General features: G+C 45.9%; 1 protein-coding gene and 1 non-coding gene across 2 annotated transcripts; both read left to right on the top strand.

Annotated features, from left to right (window-relative positions):
* The first annotated feature begins 1,372 nt into the window (after window positions 1-1,372).
* On the top strand, window positions 1,373-20,561 carry LOC126189057 (uncharacterized). Its single transcript, XM_049930912.1, has 3 exons — window positions 1,373-1,546; window positions 8,313-8,726; window positions 17,425-20,561. Exons 1-3 carry the CDS (start codon window positions 1,385-1,387, stop codon window positions 18,088-18,090), a joined length of 1,242 nt encoding a protein of 413 aa, XP_049786869.1. The 5' UTR covers window positions 1,373-1,384; the 3' UTR covers window positions 18,091-20,561.
* Window positions 12,390-12,464, top strand: Trnas-cga (transfer RNA serine (anticodon CGA)). Its single transcript has one exon. It is a non-coding gene; the product is annotated as a tRNA-Ser (tRNA).
* Window positions 20,562-20,942: the final 381 nt, after the last annotated feature.

Below are 20,942 nucleotides of genomic sequence, written 5' to 3'. Positions count from 1 at the left end.
ACGCCTCAGAACATATCCTACCAACCGATCCCTTCTTCTAGTCAAGTTGAGCCTCAAACTTCTCTTCTCCCCAATTCTATTCAATACCTCCTCATTAGTTATGTGACCTACCCATCTAATCTTCAGCATTCTTCTGTAGCACCACATTTCTAAAGCTTCTATTCTCTTCTTGTCCGAACTATTTATCGTCCATGTTTCACTTCCATACATGGCTACACTGCATACAAATACTCTCAGAAACGACTTCCTGACACTTAAATCTATACTCGATGTTAACAAATTTCTCTTCTTCAGAAACGCTTTCCTTGCCATTGCCAGTCTATATTTTATATCCTCTCTACTTCGACCATCATCAGTTATTTTGCTCCCCAAATAGCAAAACTCCTTTACTACATTAAGTGTCTCATTCCCTAATCTAATTCTTTCAGCATCACCCGACTTAATTAGACTACATTCCATTATCCTTGTTTTGCTTTTGTTGATGTTCATCTTACATCCTCCTTTCAAGATACTGTCCATTCCTTTCAACTACTCTTCCAAGTCCCTTTTATCTCTGACAGAATTACAATGTTATCGGCGAACCTTAAAGTTTTTATTTCTTCTCCATGGATTTTAATATCTACTCCGAATTTTTCTTTTGTTTCCATTATTGCTTGCTCAATATACAGATTGAATAACATCGGGGAGAGGCTACAACCCCTTCTCACTCCCTTCTCAAACACTGCTTCCCTTTCAAACGTCTAGTATGTAACGTATTAACTCATCTGCATAGCAAACAAATGTTTGAAGCTGTTTTACACATGGGAGTTCGATGTTTTAAACAATCGCGTTTTCACTGTTTAATTGCTAAATTCAAATTTTAAAATACGAATGAGAACCGCGGGCCGCACGAATACATCATTCGGACCGCATGCGGCCCGCGAGCCGCAGTTTCACGACCGCTGGTTTAGAAAAGTTAGCGAAAATTCGGCCCATCCTCTTCAGGCCGAACAAAACCCTCTTTCCCGGCCGCTGGAAACGGGCTGAGGCGACTACCACAGCGAAACATGACTACAGCGACTGGGCTGCCTGGAAGTGACGTATTACAATTCACTTGTGTTTGTTTACACTGATCGGTCAGCTGACAGTGAGAGGAGAATAGACTCACCCGGTATTTCCAGCCATGTGTACGAGTCCCTTGCAGACATGTGTGATGCATCGCGCTGCGGACCAACGCTCCCTCGTGACTCACCACCAGAGTCGCGGAAAAATTTGAGTGCATGCTGGAAGTGGCCGTTGACTCGGATGAGAGGCGTGGAAGGGGGTTTCCGCAGGGAAGACGCGACACCTTATCTAGGAGCGCGCCGCCCGCGGCAGCTGCCAGTCGCTCTCTGACAACCGCACCATGCTGACCGCCAACCCGCTGGTGCTGCTGCTGCTGCCGCTGCTGCTGGCGGCTTCGTGCTTCGCCCAGGACCAGACGCCGCAGGTGCGAACCACCCTGGGCGACGGCACCTGCTCTCTCCAGGCTGCTACCATCACCTGTGTCTGCCGCCCCGGCCAAGAGGTTAGTCAGGTTCTACCACTGGCTCTTCTCACATCCTACCAAATCGGGACGACAGTGCTCCCACCAACATGACGCTTTTTCGCCAATGGTTTTCTTTAGATTTCTCGCTTCCTCTATTCGTTTTATTAGGTTGTTGCAAAAGTTCGTAGCGTTTTTCAAAAAAAAGAAAAATGGCTCAAATGGTTCTGAGCACTATGGGACTTAACATCTGAGGTCATCAGTCCCCTAGAACTTAGAACTACTTAAACCTAACTAACCTAAGGACATCACACACATCCATCCCCGAGGCAGAATTCGAACCTGCGCGGTTCCAGACTGAAGCGCCTAGAACCGCTCGGCCACCCCGGCCGGAGTAGCGTTTTTCCATAAGTATAATAAACACAACAGATACATACAACAGAGACTTTCGTCAGTAAAAATAAATTGTCCTTCACTATTTACAATAGCCTGCCAACGCTGGGATAACTTTTCGAGTCCGCAGCTCGTGGTCGTGAGGTAGCGTTCTCGCTTCCCGCGCCTGGGTTCCCGGGTTCGATTCCCGGCGGGATCAGGGATTTTCTCTGCCTCGTGATGACTGGATGTTGTGTGATGTCCTTAGGTTAGTTAGGTTTACGTAGTTCTAAGTTCTAGGGGACTGATGACCATAGATGTTAAGTCCCATAGTGCTAAGAGCCATTTGAACCATTTTTTTTAACTTTTCGATTTCGCGACTGCAGAAATGACTTGGTTTTGAGGCGCAGAATCCGTCGAGCCACGTTCGGAGCGCATTTTACACTGGTAGCAGTTACTTCTGTAAAATATCTGGGCGTATGCGTGCGGAACGATTTGAAGTGGAATGATCATATAAAATTAGTTGTTGGTAAGGCGGTGTCAGGTTGAGATTCATTGGGAGAGTCCTTAGAAAATGTAGTCCATCAACAAAGGAGGTGGCTTACAAAACACTCGTTCGACCTATACTTGAGTATTGCTCATCAGTGTGGGATCCGTACCAGGTCGGGTTGACGGAGGAGGTAGAGACAATCCAAAGAAGAGCGGCGCGTTTCGTCACAGGGTTCTCTGGTAAGCGTGATAGCGTCACGGAGATGTTCAGCAAACTCAAGTGGCAGACTCTGCAAGAGAGGCGCTCTGTATCGCGGTGTAGCTTGCTGTCCAGGTTTCGAGAGGGAGCGTTTCTGGATGAGGTATCGAATATATTGCTTCCCCCTACTTATACCTCCCGAGGAGATCACGAATGTAAAATTAGAGAGATTCGAGCGCGCACGAAGGCTTTCCGGCAGTCGTTCTTCCCGCGAACCATACGCGACTGGAACAGGAAAGGGAGGTAATGACAGTGGCGCGTTAAGTGCCCTCCGCCACACACCGTTGGGTAGCTTGCGGAGTATAAATGTAGATGTAGATGTAGAAAGGAAGGTCCTTGAAGGATGTTCGATAGTGAGCGGAAAAGGTGAAAATCTGAAGGCGCATCAGGTGAATACGGTGAGTGCGGAATGACTTCCCAACCCACTGTCACTCTAGCAGAATGCTGGCGGAAATTATAGTGGAGTAGTATCACTTAACTAGTCTTCCTAGTCTTTTTCGTCAATTGTTGTTAACAATAAACATCAGCAGTGATGGTTACATCTCGGGGAATTAATGCATAGTACACCACACCGCTACTGTTCCACCAGATGCACAACATTATCTTTCGTGGATGCGCGCATCTCTTTGTACGGGAAGTTGCTGCTTTTTTTAGGCTCAACCATTCCTTTCTTTGCCTTATGTTAGCATAAGGACACCATTTGTCGTCACCAGTAGCGCTACAGGATAGGAATGGTCGTCCTTGTTCATGAGCCAGTTGATCAAGAGCAAGAAGAGATACACATGTGGTTTACCCACTGATTTTTGTGTTTTTGGCTTAGAATGTGCGATCCGCTTTACCCGATTTTGGAACCTTCCCCGTTGCATGAGAATCTCTCACGATGCTGGAATGATCTCATTTCCTCACATTTGCCAACTCTCGAGTACACTGACGTGTATCGTTGTGGATTGATATCACACTCTTATTCTTTTTACCGTGTTCACTATTCTCATGTACCATAAACATCGTAACTTTTACTCACTGAGAAAGTCTGATTAGAAGTAAGACAGGGAGTGAAGGCACACATGAAATGAATGCGTAAATAAATAATATGGCAACAAGAAAGCCGCACTGTGGTAAAACTGTATGTCACAGAAAAAACTGAAGTCTGATATGGATTAAATTCCCCAAAAACCATGGGATTAAACCATCAGCTATCAAAGAATCATTATAAAAAAAATTTTCGTTTGTTTGTATCTCCATTCAATAGACCACCGAAGTTTCCACATCTCACCTGTAAATTCTGAAAACATCCTGTCCCTGTCTCGCAAACAGGAAAAGGAAGCAGATAACGTCCTAAGGCGAAGGAAGAGCAACTTGCAAGGCTTCACAGAATCTTGCAGCTCACTGCAAAGGCGGAATACTTGGTTATCTCTGTAGGAGCGTCCGAGATTGTAGAACAGTTGCACGCCTTATCCGGAGTCCATATACAACTCAGTTTGCCGACGCCGTTAGATAAGAAGTGTGCTCCCACCGCTAATTCCGTGCTGCTTTCTTCAGATTGCATGGCTGCTAAAGGGCATAGAATATCTGAACTACTGTACAGGGTCGACGCGGAGATGTGTACCGCACGTTTGTAATACCGTGATCTCTGTTCCCATACTTTTAAGGAAAAATGTAGTTTTAGTTCATCAGAAACGATCGTTTTGGGAAACGAAGGACGATGAAAAAATCGTAAGTATGTTAATACATGTCTGGAGCCAACTTAATTGCTTATAAGACCTTTTTGTAAACAGGTTGGGCAAATGTTCATCTTTGCAAGGCGTTATGAGTAGTCGCTGTGTCTGATTCGCCGGATTACTCATATTCCTACCAATAGTAACGATATTAATAACAACTAGTAACACCTGTAGTTGAAGTTCGACTAATCGTGTTTATAAATTAACGAAATTCCATTTTTATATAATTAATTGGAATTTATTCGTATGCAGATACTTAGTTCTTAGCTGAACACTACATTTCAAAACAACAAAAGATTTGTCATTATCAATGTCCACGTCATTCCTATTACTTTGTCAGTGCAAAAATTGTCTCTCTCTAGCTGCTCGTCTCTCAGTCCGATACTCCCAGAACACCGGCGGTCAACAAACAATCCATATAAGATTGATGACGAACCTCTTCACGGCGAAAAATTCGAAATGTATATGCATAGTCAGCAAGTCGGATAGTGGATCCAATATTTTTTGGAACAACTTAAACAATCCAGAATGAGATTTTCACTCGGCAGCGGAGTGTGCGCTGTTATGAAACTTCTTGGCAGATTAAAACTGTGTGCCGGACCGAGACTCGAACTCGGGACCTTTGCCTTTCGCGGGCAAGTGCTCTACCAACTGAGCTACCCAAGCATGACTCACGCCCCGTCCTCACAGCTTTACTTCCGCCAGTACCTCATCTCCTACCTTCCAAACTTTACAGAAGCTCTCGACCCCCCACGCCCCCCCGCTCATGAACGTACGTATGCTTCAACAGGATTGGGCTACCTGTCACACTTCACGCGAGCAGTCGGTTTTCGTGCGACATCCTTTACTACACTCCTGGAAATTGAAATAAGAACACCGTGAATTCATTGTCCCAGGAAGGGGAAACTTTATTGACACATTCCTGGGGTCAGATACATCACATGATCACACTGACAGAACCACAGGCACATAGACACAGGCAACAGAGCATGCACAATGTCGGCACTAGTACAGTGTATATCCACCTTTCGCAGCAATGCAGGCTGCTATTCTCCCATGGAGACGATCGTAGAGATGCTGGATGTAGTCCTGTGGAACGGCTTGCCATGCCATTTCCACCTGGCGCCTCAGTTGGACCAGCGTTCGTGCTGGACGTGCAGACCGCGTGAGACGACGCTTCATCCAGTCCCAAACATGCTCAATGGGGGACAGATCCGGAGATCTTGCTGGCCAGGGTAGTTGACTTACCACCTTCTAGAGCACGTTGGGTGGCACGGGATACATGCGGACGTGCATTGTCCTGTTGAAACAGCAAGTTCCCTTGCCGGTCTAGGAATGGTAGAATGATGGGTTCGATGACGGTTTGGATGTACCGTGCACTATTCAGTGTCCCCTCGACGATCACCAGTGGTGTACGGCCAGTGTAGGAGATCGCTCCCCACACCATGATGCCGGGTGTTGGCCCTGTGTGCCTCGTTCGTATGCAGTCCTGATTGTGGCGCTCACCTGCACGGCGCCAAACACGCATACGACCATCATTGGCACCAAGGCAGAAGCGACTCTCATCGCTGAAGACGACACGTCTCCATTCGTCCCTCCATTCACGCCTGTCGCGACGCCACTGGAGGCAGGCTGCACGATGTTGGGGCGTGAGCGGAAGACGGCCTAACGGTGTGCGGGACCGTAGCCCAGCTTCATGGAGACGGTTGCGAATGGTCCTCGCCGATACCCCAGGAGCAACAGTGTCCCTAATTTGCTGGGAAGTGGCGGTGCGGTCCCCTACGGCACTGCGTAGGATCCTACGGTCTTGGCGTGCATCCGTGCGTCGCTGCGGTCCGGTCCCAGGTCGACGGGCACGTGCACCTTCCGCCGACCACTGGCGACAACATCGATGTACTGTGGAGACCTCACGCCCCACGTGTTGAGCAATTCGGCGGTACGTCCACCCGGCCTCCCGCATGCCCACTATACGCCCTCGCTCAAAGTCCGTCAACTGCACATACGGTTCACGTCCACGCTGTCGCGGCATGCTACCAGTGTTAAAGACTGCGATGGAGCTCCGTATGCCACGGCAAACTGGCTGACACTGACGGCGGCGGTGCACAAATGCTGCGCAGCTAGCGCCATTCGACGGCCAACACCGCGGTTCCTGGTGTGTCCGCTGTGCCGTGCGTGTGATCATTGCTTGTACAGCCCTCTCGCAGTGTCCGGAGCAAGTATGGTGGGTCTGACACACCGGTGTCAATGTGTTCTTTTTTCCATTTCCAGGAGTGTATTTTGAATAGCTCCCTTCCCGGTTGTTATCAAACGATGTTTAAAGGATGATTCAAAATATTGCGCACAAGCGGAAGGAGCTGATCAGAGGAGTCGAAATACAATGCCTCTGGAACTGAAACTTCTGGTCTTGGAACTAATCCTGAGCGTGTCTCCTGACGGCACATCCACAGCTGTTATTCATTGTCATTGACAAAATCTTGCTTATTCGAGGCATGTTGCCACGGGATGGTAGGGCCGCAACTGTTCAGTGCTGAGGACACATGTGAAACTGATATTTCCATTTGGATGCCATGATATTTTGTAAACCAAAATTGTCAACATTTTCTATCCTGTAAATTTGATATTTCTGTACTTTTAAAAATCTTGTCAATAAAGAAGACAATGGTTGTGGCAACACGATAGAAAACTAATAGGCAGCCATATGCGCACGCGCGTATGTGGGAAGTCGACACTTATAAAGGTGTCCGTAGACTGTTGTAGGTGATATTTGTCAGTTTGGTTGTGTCAGTCGGTTTCAACGTACACATAAGCTAACATCAGTGAGGGTACTTGTTGCCCACATTGCCTTTTGGTACCATGTTGTACCATATTGGTACCATACAGTATGGATAATTACGGTTAATAGCGAGGTATGTCTACAAGCATATGAACACCTGAAATATGGACATACGTACTATTTGCACACAGTATTGTAAGACATTTATTTTGTAATTTTTAGGTGTGTGGTTTGAGAATGAGCGTGTCAGCCCGAAACCGGTAACCATTACAGTTGAATTTCATATCACTCCAACTGAGGCGACAAAAAGAAAGCTATCCAATTTCCTCAACTATAAAATCCGCTACAGTTTCATGCCATGTGCCAGGGGTACACCATTTTGTCATATTTTCAGTTGTGTACTATTTATGGACTCCCATTTTAATATATACCTGAAGATGGGTTAAAGGTCCCGAAACCGGATTGTCCTTTCCTTTTTGGAAATAAATAATATTTACAACTGTAGCGGATTTTATCACTGATGGTAATCCTGAGCCGACGAAAGCTTTGAAATGTCAGCTACAAAAACGACAATCAATCAAACATGCCGTGAGTTCAGAAAAGATAACTTACTGTTTCTGTGAACGTAAAATGGCTTATGGGGACATATTAAAAGCCACGTGTATGTGACACCAGCTGCCGGCAAAGAGACACTTCTCGCCTCGATACTTGCAACTTCTGATGAGGTAGGGCGCTGCCTGGCTTACTTGTCACACTGCACCAGAATATTCTACGAAGATGTTGCGCAACTACTGACTGTCGTGGTCGCCATTTTGAACGCCTTCTGTAAAATACAGGCCGTGCGGTTCTAGGCGCTACGGTCGCAGATTCGAATCCTGCCTCGGGCATGGATGTGTGTGATGTCCTTAGGTTAGTTAGGTTTAATTAGTTCTAACTTCTAGGCGACTGATGACCTCAGACGTTAAGTCGCATAGTGCTGAGAGCCATTTTTTTGTAATACACAACGCTGCAGAGTAAACAAATACGCTATCTTTGCTTAACTTACTAATTATCCTCGTTCTTCCTGGTATTCCAAAGCGCTCACTGGCTGAGGTACACATTTACACAGTTGTGTCCTTCGTAATGTTTGGCTCTAGTCTCTCGGAGAATACTTGAGAGGAAAAACAGCCAGTGTCAATTGCATTCTACGAATTTCAGGCGCTGGAGCTGACGGCTCCCTTCATGGAGGGCAGCGGCGCGGCCGAAGTTCTGCAGGTGAGCAGCTGCCCGTCGGTGACGTTCGCCTTCCCGCCGCTGCAGAATCTGCACACGCTGCAGGTCGCGCACACCGCCAGAGCCACGTTCCAGGAGAAGGCGTCGCCCCTGCTGCGCCACCTTGCGCTCGTGAACATCTCGGAGGTGGAGCTCCAGGGCCCCACCTTCCAGGGTGCCGCTCTGGAGACGGTGCTCCTCGACGGTGTTCGTATCAGCGTTGTTCGCAGTGGGGCTTTCGCCGGCCTCAGCAAAATCCAGAACGTCACATTCAGAGACGTGCGCTTCAACGCAGTACTAGAGGGTGCTGTCGAACTCCAGATGGTTGGCAACTCGGAGCTCACTATCCTGAGAAGTGAAGTAAGTAATCAAGTGGAGAAACAACGAGATTAATACTTTTTTTTATTACTGTGAGTCTTTACATTATGAGATAAAAGTCAAAAACACTTGCTATTTGGGCGTTCTTTAAGCGATACCTGCCCTTTGGAGTACTTTCGCCTAACGTGTGTTAAAATACCAGTGTCGTCTTTATTTTTCCTCTTGTACTTGTTTCTTACTCATTATGCATCCATTGTTAAGTAAAGGCACCTTCATTCTTTCTGTTTCACTCGATTCCATGCTATCAAGCATCCCTGAGTGCCAACAATATTTTTTATATTATCAAGCCATTTATTCTACGGCCTCTTGGCACTTATTTTGCAGCCCGAAGTTCTATGGACCAAGTTATGTCAACATCTGTTTGAATCTTGTGTCGCTGTGAAGTCCGGACGAAGTAGTTTTAGTCTAGTAGCTCTCTCGAAACTATGAGTTGCCCATAGTTGTCTTCTGCTAGCGTCCTTCCTAATTCTGCAAATATCTCCCGATTGTTCTTTCTACACGCCATGAACCTTTTCCATACTCAAAGATTCTCTTCCATAATCCATTAGTGGTAGGCCGCAAGTCCCTCACTCTTTTGTTCACAGGTTTACAGACAGATTGTTATTCTCCAGGATGAATTGAAGTTTCCCTATTGATACACAGCTAAATTAATCGTAGACCTATACTCATTGTGCAGTTACGCTCTGTGGCTGGCTTCTCACAGTTGAATTTTAAGCAAAAGGCAGTTGTGTACCATTAAACATTCAACATATTCCAGTTACATATCGTTAGTTGTGATACTCATTCATTTTGAGAGATATTCGTTTCCGAGCCAGCTTCATTTCTTGACTCAGGCCTTCACTTGTGTGCACGTTGTTGTCCAGAAGCGCAGGAATTTCAGGCATTGGCCATCGATTTTAGTCACTTAAGTACACTCGCATTTTAGCAACGTAATACCTTAAATTTACATTCAAAGCACCAGGACGTTCAGTCTTCAAACCAAATAGGAGAGACCGGGTATGGTAGTCACACGGTCTGATTGTTCCATAGTCAATAACTCGGCCACCAGAAGACTCACTGTACTGGAATGACTTTGTTAAGAGCAGTAGTTTCCGTCGAGTGTGTGAGGAGCAGTCTATATCTGTTAGTAGCGCTAGTTAGTAAATTTTAAAGCATTATTGTCGTTTGACTGAACTACAGGACTTTTTGCTGTACTGGTGCTCGGATTCTACATACACGCGGCGTATAATTGAATATACACTGAAGAGCCAAAGAAACTGGTACACCTGCCTAATATCGTGCAGGGCCCCCGTGAGCACCCAGACGTGCCGCAACACAACGTGACATGGACTCGACTAATGTCTGAAGTAGTGCTGGAGGGAACTGACACCATGAATCCTGCAGAGCTGTCCATAAAACCGTAAGAGCACGAGGGGGTGGAGATCTCTTCTGAACAGCACGTTGCAAGGTATCCCAGAAGCGCTCAATAATGTTATAATGTTCATTTCTGGGGAGATTGGTGGCCAGCGGAAATGTTTAAACTCAGAAGAGTGTTCCTATAGCCACTTTGTAGCAATTCTGGACGTGTGGGGTGCCGCAATGTCCTGCTGGAATTACCCATGTCCGTCGGAATGTACAATGGACATGAATGGATGTAGGTGATCAGACAGGATGCTTGTGTACGTGTCACCTGTGAGAGTAGTATCTAGATGTATCAGGGGTCCCGTATCACTCCAACTGAATGCGCCAAATACCATTACAGAGCCTCCACCAGCTTGAACAGTCCGACCAGGCAACATGTTTCCAGTCATCAACAGTCCAATGTCGTTGTTTACAGGCCCAGACGAGACGTAAAGCTCTGTGTCATGCAGTCATCAAGGGTACACGAGTAGACCTTTGGCTCCGAAAGCCCATATCAATGATGTTTCGTTGAATGGTTCGCAGCTGACACGTGATGGCCCAGCATTGAAATCTTCAGCAGTTTGCGAAAGGCATCCACTTCGGTCACGTTGAATGATTCTCTCCAGTCGTCGTTGGTCCCGTTCTTGCACGACCTTTTACCTGCCGCGGCGATGTCGGAGATTTGATGTTTTACCGGATTCCTGTTATTCACGGTACCCTCGTGAAATGGTCGAACGGGAAAATCCCCACTTCATCGCCATCTCAAAGATGCTGTGTCTCATTGCTCGTGCGCTGTCTATAACACCACGTTCAAGCTCACTTATATCTTGATAACCTGCCATAGTAGCAGCAGTAACCGATCTAACAACTACGCGAGACACTTATTGCCTTGTGTAGTTGTTGCCGACCGCAGCGCCGTATTCTGCTTGTTTACGTATCTGTATTTGAATACGCATGCCTATACCGTTTTCTTTGGCGCTTCAGTGTATTTTGCGTGGTCTTCCTAAATCGTTGTGAAACATCGTTATGGATATTAGCTAAAGTTTTCGAAATGGCGTTTCGGGTTTGCTTGTCACACAACCAATGGGGATAGCTGTCACACAGGACAACCATCCACGAGAAAGGATTTGCGTTTCAAATTCTGATACCATCCTTCCTCTAATTTTCAGTCCAAAAGAAAATGTGAAAATTGTGTCATGAGTTAGCTATAACTAATAGGCTAGAACTAGTCAATTAGGACCCCTGAAGGTGCCAGTTTCGCCCGAGCTTCTAGCTTCAATAAAACAAACGTTGGCGCCTTTTTCCGATGACTTGTCTACTGTAATGAAACAATACAAGTTTGAAACGAAAGATATTTGAAACATGGACGGGACTGGCGTTACAGCCCAGATGCCAAATCGAACTGTGCCACGGAAAAGTTTCAAGCAAGCGGGGTCGATCGCATGTGGAGAACGAGGTAGCTTAGTTTCTTTGCCTGCTGCTGTTTCTGCTACTGGGAACAGAATTTTAACCTTTCTTTTTTTCCCCGGGTACACTCGCAAGAACATTTTATTCGTGATCGGTCAGAGGGCTGCCGTGGAGCGAGTAACGCTTCTGGATGGATGACGGAATAATATTTATGCGAATTTTTTAAACATTTTGTTGCTAACTCAAAGTGCTCTAAACATAGTATGTGCCTTCTTCTCCTTATAATCATAGTTTACATCTGTCGATTAATGGGCTCAACTATACGAAAGATAAGGAAAAAGTGTACGGACCATTGAAGAAGTACGTGAATACTGTAGTTGATTCGTGGATGTTATATCACCCAGGTTCGAGGATGACAATGTCTCCCCTACCTTCTTAAAATACCACGTCAGAGAATTGTATGAACACTCGTTAACACTACCGTATCGACAATACTACTACAAATAAAGTTATTAAATCGTACGTTTTCCTGAAAAACTTCACAAACTTTAATTTTCATATCATAGTGTTACTACTGAAATGGGCCTGGGCATGGATGTGTGTGATGTCCTTAGGTTAGTTAGGTTTAAGTAGTTCTAAGTTCTAGGGGACTGATGACCACAGATGTTAAGTCCCATAGTGCTCAGAGCCATTTTTGAAATGGGCCTAAGATAGAACTGGGACGCTAAACTTTAGTAAATTTGACATACTGCGCAAACTTTACAGAAGCTCTCCTGCGCAGGAGAGCTTCTGTAAAGTTTGGAAGGTAGGAGATGAGGTACTGGCAGAAGTAAAGCTGTGAGGACGGGGCGTGAGTCGTGCTTGGGTAGCTCAGTTGGTAGAGCACTTGCCCGCGAAAGGCAAAGGTCCCGAGTTCGAGTCTCGGCCCGGCACACAGTTTTAATCTGCCAGGAAGTGTCTTCAAGCGTACCTACAATTATACTACGAATAGGCCTACCGACTTCATCACAAAACGCTTCATTATTTCAACTCGTAATTAAGATCGCAAACGCTAATTGCGTACTAAAAACGATATACAACTAAATCGAACATGCATGCACAATGCATAATAGTATCTCAATAATTCAAATACCTTTTAATCGTTTCCAAAAGTCCTCTGAACTTCAATTCAACTCAAAAGCACGGCGAACATAGGAAGCGCGAGAGACGTTTGGCAGAAAAATGGCGCCAAAGCTAATCAACCAATCACGAGCAACTTCACCTATGGCCACTCTATCCCTATACAGGCTCTCTAGCCAGACCGAAAGCACCGCCATGCTGAGGGTTCCTCCATCGTGTGAAATTCGCAAATGCTCAGTGTGCTGCGGGCCGCCGCTGCCATGGGTTGGAACATAGTGTAGGGACTTCGGGTCTCGCGACCTCAGTTCACTGCTAGGCCACTTGAAAAGCTGCAAGTTTATCATTCCATCATGTCGTTTTCTTGATGGGTGATTTAAAGTCCTCCGTTGGTTGTTGTTGTTGGTTGGTTTGGGGAAGGAGACCAGACAGCGTGGTCATCGGTCTCATCGGATTAGGGAAGGATTGGGAAGGAAGTCGGCCGTGCCCTTTCAGAGGAACCATCCCGGCATTTGCCTGGAGTGATGTAGGGAAATCACGGAAAACCTAAATCAGGATGGCCGGACGCGGGATTGAACCGTCGTCCTCCCGAATGCGAGTCCAGTGTCTAACCACAGCGCCACCCCGCTCGGTTAAAGTCCTCCGTATCTGACTGCTTTTCGTGGTAAACAGGAGCTGGTTTCATCGCAATGCGTTTCTGATCACGACCTCTTGTGTATATTGCACTCTTTGAATTGCATTGTAAATATGTTGCTCCTACTCTGCTCACATCCGTAATATTGCATGGAGTAAATGGTTCCATATTTGGTTTTGTTTCATATCAAACAGAAGCTGGTTTCGGCACACGGTGTCCTGTGGACTTTTGTATGGTTGTTGCCGCTTACGAACCCGTGTGTGAACTGCTCGATTTAAACGCGTTGTTAGTGTATTGCTTTTACTCTATTTTTGTTTGCATCCGTTTTCTTCGCTTTCTCGCATTTAACGGAGAACTCCTTGTTAGTAACTTTTGTCAGAATTCGTGTTCAGCTTTATTACATCTTGTCACGAAATGGGTACGTAACTCTGCTCTTAATGCTGTTTCTTGCTATTGAGAGCCGTGCATTTCACATTGATTTGCAGAGTGTGGCTGTAGATGTAGATGAGTAGTTGCAAATGCAGCAGTAGTTACGCAAATTTATTCACACATTATTAGCAGTAACTACAGACAACACATTGTAAGAGAAATCAATGTACTAGGATCATTCTCTGACTCCGATAAAAATCTGGGAGACAATCTTTAAATGCGAGAAAGAACTAAGAACGGATGAGAACAAAAATAACTTAGAAGATAAGCAATATACTTAGTGTCTTTAAATCACGGAATTCACACATGGTTTCGGAAGCAGCAATAAATAGATATAAGTCCACAGAATATCACGCAATGAAACCAGCGTTATTTTTATGTGAATCAAAAACAAGTATGGAATCATTTACCCCACTCAGTACTGTACACTGGATGTGAGCCATAGTTAAGCTGAATATGAGCAACGTATTTACAATACACTTCAAAGAGTCCAATAGACACCAGAAGGTCGCAATGAGGAAGAGATTGCGATGAAATCAGCTCCTGTGTAATGTTATATCAGATAATTTTTAAGTCGTCATTTTTTCTGTTTTCTGTTGGTCCTTAGCTCTCCACGAATTTTGACTGTAAAATTGTTTGTTTGTAAAATTCAATGTTGTAATTTCGACTGTATGGCCACCGTCAAACGGGAATTAATTGTGCTTTAGCAATAGTCAAAATTTAAAAATGATCATGATGGATGGTACCAGGCGGCTATAATTAAATGTGCAGCTACTCACGGAGTCCCAGTATGGGCTGAAATTATCGTATGGCAGTGAAATTTGGTAGATACTTTAATGTGTTAGTGCGGAGCCGACTCACACTGAAAAAAAAAATTGTCCCAGTTTTGACCACGAAGTGCATATTTGGTGCTACACAAAATGTCATCAACGTCTGTGGTGCTCATGTTGGACAAACCGTGTAAGCAGCAGTTAATAATAAAATCAGCATATGCGTTTCTTATTTATTTTACCTTTTCTGCCGGCCGCTGTGACCGAGCGGTTCTAGGTGCTTCAGTTCAGAACCGCGCTGCTGCTACGGTCGCAGGTTCGAATCCTGCCTCGGACATAGATGTGTGTGATGTCCTTAGGTTAGCTAGGTTTAAGTAGTTATAAGTCTAGGGGACTGATGACCGCAGATGCTAAGTCCCATAGTGCTTAGAGCCATTTTAACCAACTGACCATTTCTGCCTAAGTCTTGTTTCTAACCTGTTACATATGGAAACATTTCTATACGTCTTTCTTGCATTCACAGCGCCATATTTGCATCTGGTGGCCAAAATTGGAACTAATTTTTTCCACTGTAAATCGGTTCCGCATTACTGCGTTAGATATCTACCACGTTTCATGCGATACGATAATTATAGCCCACACTGGACGTCCCTCCGTAGCTACACTTTAGTTGTAACCACCTGGTAGAACAGAGACATTTCCATTCATTTTACTTCCGTTTTCAGCCCAAATGTCACGTTTCAGCTATTAATTAGACTTGTTGTGGCACATCGTGGGGTATAGAATAATTTAATTTGGTCTTATAAACATGTTGTTGTTGTTGTGGTCTTCAGTCCAAAGACTGGTTTTATGCAGGTTTCCATGCTACTCTATCCTGTGCAAACTTCATCTCCCAGCACCTACTGCAACCTACATCCTTCTGAATCTGTTTACTGCATTCATCTCTTGGTCTCCCTCCACGATTTTTACCCTCCATACTGCCCTCCAATACTAAATTGGTGATCCCATGATGCCTCAGAACATGCTCTACCAACTGACCCCATCTTTTAGTCAAGTTGTGCCACAAATTTCTCTTCTTTCCAATTCTGTTCAATACCTCCTCATTAGTTATGTGATCTACCCATCTAATCTTCAGCATTCTTCTGTAGCACCACATTTCGAAATCTTCTATTCTCTTCTTGTCTAAACTATTTATCGTCCATGTTTCACTTCCATACATGGCTACACTCCATACAAATACTTTCAGAAACGACTTCCTGACACTTAAATCTATACTCGATGTTAACAAATTTCTCTTCTTCAGAAACGCTTTCCTTACCATTGCCAGTCTACATTTCATATCCTCTCTACTTCGACCATCATCAGTTATTTTTTCCCCAAATGGCAAAACTCATTTACTACTCTAAGTATCTCATTTCCTAACCAAATTCCCGCAGCCTCACCCGATTTAATTCGACTACATTCCATTATCCTCGTTTTGCTTTTGTTGATGTTCATCTTATATCCTCCTTTCAAGACACTGTCCATTCCGTTCAGGCTGCTCTTCCAGGTCCTTTGCTGTCTCTGACAGTCTTACAGTGTCATCGGCGAACCTCGCAGTTTTTATTCCTTCTCCATGGATTTTAACACCTATTCCGAATTTTTCTTTTGTTTCCTATACTGCTTGCTCAGTATTGTTGTTGTTGTTGTGGTCTTCAGTCCAGAGACTGGTTTGATGCAGCTCTCCATGCTACTCTATCCTGTGCAAGGTTCTTCATTTCCCAATACCTACTGCAACCTACATCCTTCTGAATCTTGCTCAATATACAGATTGAATAACATTGGGGAGAGGCTACAACCCTGTCTCACTCCCTTCCCAACCACTGCTTCCCTTTCATGCCCCTCGTCTCTTAGAACTGCCATCTGGTTTCTGTACTAATTTTAAATAGCCTTTCGCTCCCTGTATTTTACCCCTGCCCCCTTCAGAATTTGAAAAAGTGTTCCATTCGACATTGTCAAAAGCTTTCTCTAAGTCTACAAATGCCAGAAACGTAGGTTTGCCTCTCCTTAATCTATTTTCTAAGATAAGTGGTAGGGTCAGTATTGCCTCACGTGTTCCAACATTTATACAGAATCCAAACTCATATTCCCCGAGGTCGGCTTCTACCAGTTGCAGTGTTGCGTGGCTTTATGCTTTATTACAGACTTACTATTTTATCAGTTGATTTGTTTTCACTACGTAACGCCCGCTGTTTACGTCCTTCTTCGTTGCTGAGCGATGTATCACTTTTCGTTCTGACGCCGCAACTCTTCCTTTCCTACACCTTCACTACTTTTTATCCATATAAATGATGAACTATTGGTTTTGCCGTTTAACAACTTTTTAATAACTGCGGAAGTATTACAGGGATCGGGTCGCACCTAATGTGTCACCCGCCTATACGTTTTACATGAACCTTTCAAGACTCGATCGATCTGTTTACAAAGAGAAAGCAGAATCTCTCTTCCTTCGACGTTGTCCAACAACGACCTAGGAAGCTCGACGCCCTCGCGGCCCAGGCTCTTCCATGGCTCGCGGTAGTTTGCAGCATTCGTTTTATTCCTTGCCCACTTGCCGCTACGTCGAACTTTCGTGGTGATCGTTGGGCAACGTCTTCAGCGTTATCTGCAACATAGATAAACTTTCTTCCCACAGTATTTCTGAAAACCCAAAAACAAACTTAAAGAACATAATAACTGTTCTTACAATTATTCGTATAAGTCTTGGTCGATTTAATGAGGGGTGGGACAGGCCTAAACCTTGTGACACCACACAGTTTTTCCATTCGTCTATAAAGAATTCGTGTTAGTATTTATAAAGATGTGCTACTTTTGAAATTAGTTTGTGGCTTGAAAGCTAACTACTTTCCTCTAGCAGCTGTATTGTGCATACACCCCCTGTACGCCATTTATCCTTGTTCTACAGTTGCTGAGCGTTATGGCATCCGGCATTGTCGTGAAAGGCGTGACGAACTTCACAATGCACGAGTCTAGACTGACGACAAAGGGAGACAACGGTCTGCAGCTGGACGCCGCTGGCGCCGTATCCGTCTCGGACAGCCAGCTGCAGTCGGGGGGCGCACTCAAGCTCGCCGTGCAGTCCGGCGCCCCCTTCAGGTTCGTCAACAACGTCTGTAAGAACTCGTCCTTGCTGGAAGTGGGCCAGCAGCTTCTGCAGTCCGGCGCCGCTTTCGACGCGACGAACAACACGTTCCAGTGCGCGTGCGACCCCGCGCTCGACGCCGTGCTCCGCCTGCCCGCGGCCGCCGCGCTGCTCGACAACAACCGGTGCGACGAGAGTCTGTGCGGGCAGCCGGTGCCGATGCGCGTTCTCGCCAGCTGCCGCAGCCCGAGCGAGAAGCAGGCCGCCTGCCAGGCCGCGCTCCCAGCCGCCGCCGCCACCCCTGGTACAGCCTCCGCACCGCCCTCCACCACTCACCGTTCGGTGTCGACCACGGCCGGCGTCACCGTGTCGCCGAGGGCAGCCAAGCCGCTCAGCCCCGGAGGCAACAACACGGCCACTGCCACCGCCGTCTCCGTGACCGCGGCACTCCTGCTGACAGTGTCTGCTGCCGCGGCCCTTGCTCTGTAGCCAGTGGACTTAGCTCACAGGTTGCCGCGGCGAACAACCGACGTCTACTCTTAGTGATGAAGGCGCCGACTACCCTATTTTGTGGCCAAGGTCGCTCTAGCTTGCCGCTGCAGCTCATCTGTCGCAAGTGGCGAGCGGTGGTACTGTGAAGCCGGTCGACTGTGTCCACCTGGCGACATTCTGGGCTGGAGCCTATCTCTCACTCCGATATCAGCCCACTGGAAAATCAAGTCTCTACTGTCAAACTGGCCAGTACCCCACGTACATAAATCACTCGTTGCCTCTCTACAGAACTGATTAAGTCGGCCCGCCAGTTGCCGCAACATAGATAGCCTGGTAGCAAATTTGAGAACAGTACCTGTGCGAAAAGACGCTGGAAACGAGATGTTCCTCTGTTTTCCCAGGCAGTGCACCAGTCGATGGTCGCCTGCGCCAATTTCCGCAATTACTTAAGAGAACGCCGACAGTACAGTGGTGTGCGTGTAATAATGCGCGTGGTCTACATCTACATTTATACTCCGCAAGCCACGCAACGGTGTGTGGCGGAGGGCACTTTACGTGCCACTGTCACTACCTCCCTTTCCTGTTCCAGTCGCGTATGGTTCGCGGGAAGAACGACTGCCGGAAAGCCTCCGTGCGCCCCCGAATCTCTCTGATTTTACATTCGTGGTCTCCTCGGGAGGTATAAGTAGGGGGAAGCAATATATTCGATACCTCATCCAGAAACGCACCCTCTCGAAAACCTGGACAGCAAGCTACACCGCGATGCAGAGCGCCTCTCTTGCAGAGTCTGCCACTTGAGTTTGCTAAACATCTCCGTGACGCTATTACGGTTACCAAATAACCCTGTGACTAAACGCGCCGCTCTTCTTCGGAAGGGCAGCAACAGGTAGTGTACCACGTAATGCACCAGTTAATAGCGCCATTCGCCCAGGCCTGTCCGTAGGGTGCGCTTCGGGCAGTGCGTAGCACAGTAAGTGTTGACTTTCTTATTACTCTAGGTACAGTGGCGGTATGTAGCCGCTGCAGTGCGCATTGAAGGTGGCATAAAGCAAACACGTCAAGGATTACGTCAAAAAGCGATGAATATCGTTTTCTGAGAGCAAAACGTTTTCTACGGAGTCTCAGAAGCAGGAACAGTGGCCCAGTGTGCGCTTACCCTAACACTAAAGTACTGCTCGAGGCAACTGTTCGAGTGGGATAAAGACACAGAACACACTGGTGGCGCTGTAAGGTATTCTCCCTCTCTTTCTCTCTGGACAGAACGCTTCATACACATGCCTTCTTACTTACACACCACTGAACTTGAAGTCCTTCTGGGTATGAGTGCCGAACTGGAAACACGGCACAATATGCTGTGAAGACCCTCCTAGGCTCGAGAAAGGTTTCTGGACCCTACTACCAAGACAATCTTACCGAGTAGTGTGCTTTCCGTTGTAAAGCTGAGATGTTGATTCCATTTTATCCACAATATTTCGACGACCGGCCCAAAGCCGTCCCAATCAGCTCCCGCAAGCTGTCTTATGCGTAATCCCCGTACGGGTCTGAGCCAGACCAGTGTTCACGCAAAGAGTACACATAACAAAGCTCACAGCACCCGAAGGAGACGACTGGGTCAGTCACTGAATTATTTTGCATGAAACGGAATAAACAGTCAGCTGTTCACCTAAAAGCATATCATTAATCAATCACGACAGGAACACCTAAAAGAACATACAGTCTTCCCTTCTCACTTATATACATTCTGAACCCTGAGCTCTGGTCCCACGAATCTTTGTATTAAAGTAAATTCACAAGCCTGCAACCGCAACCCAATTTGATAAACAAAACATTTGTTCACCAGTTGTCCACAGGAAGTATGTCAATAAAAAGCGTAGTTTCACCACACAGATTCATATGATATGTGACTGGTGCTTATGTCTCACTAAAGGGTACGATTATCGCATTAGCAGTATCGTAATGCAGGGTGGAAAAACAACTGCACATCGCTTCGCAATTTCAGTCGTGGCAGTAAATTCAAAGGTGATATTGCACTCATGCAACAGTCGAGAGCGCAATGCAGTTTTCTGACTCTGACACATTAGTGGTTTTGTAAGAAATTCACGTTAATGTCGCAGACTCCACTGACGCCGCTAGAGATTTCGCAGAGCTGTAGTGCCATGCTAGTGTGATAGAGAATGTGAGCAGCCTGTCAATATGCTGACTTTGAGTGGCAAGTATAGGACGTGTAATTAATTGTGATGTGCCACAATTCAACTTATCCAACCACGTTGTGCATAGTTCCGCTTGTAAAGACTGACTGAACACTGTGAATTTTCTTACTGACACTGAAAATCAAGATTCCTAGTGGAGTTTCTTCAATAAAATTATACGTTACGTCTGTTGTACTTCACTGTTTTTATAAATATTCATAAGTATTAATTATTTATATATGTATGTGTCTGTACGTAAAAATAAATTATCAAATAAAAACTTCATCTTTCGTTGTTATTACGAGTCATTTCCTGGTAAAAATGCGATGCTGGTGTTAAAACATTACGTATGGCTTGGAAAGGAGGATATGCAACGAGGAAAGATAAGCAATGATTATACATTAGCGTATATCTCCACACAAACAAGTGTTTTAAATATTTAGCAAAGAATTTTCACCAGAATGAGATTTTCACTCTGCGGCGGAGTGTGTGCTGATATGAAACTTCCTGGCAGATTAAAACTGTGTGCCCGACCGAGACTCGAACTCGGGACCTTTGCCTTTCGCGGGCAAGTGCTCTACCATCTTTTTTTTTATCTCATTTGGTTCGCTTTTGTTCGTTGAATCTGCTCGGGGCGGACGTCGTAAGACATCCGCTTAA

This window comes from Schistocerca cancellata, chromosome 1 (assembly GCF_023864275.1).
Source record: "Schistocerca cancellata isolate TAMUIC-IGC-003103 chromosome 1, iqSchCanc2.1, whole genome shotgun sequence".
In the NCBI taxonomy this organism is placed as follows: domain Eukaryota; kingdom Metazoa; phylum Arthropoda; class Insecta; order Orthoptera; family Acrididae; genus Schistocerca; species Schistocerca cancellata.
This window is presented reverse-complemented; position numbering and strand designations above follow the sequence as displayed.

Bases quoted from the DNA above. Each gene is read 5' to 3' on its own strand.
- LOC126189057 (XM_049930912.1), top strand. From the start codon at position 1,385: ATGCTGACCGCCAACCCGCTGGTGCTGCTGCTGCTGCCGCTGCTGCTG. The intron at 1,547-8,312 runs GTTAGTCAGGTT...TACGAATTTCAG, and splicing joins TCTGCCGCCCCGGCCAAGAG to GCGCTGGAGCTGACGGCTCC. The intron at 8,727-17,424 runs GTAAGTAATCAA...CTTGTTCTACAG, and splicing joins TCACTATCCTGAGAAGTGAA to TTGCTGAGCGTTATGGCATC.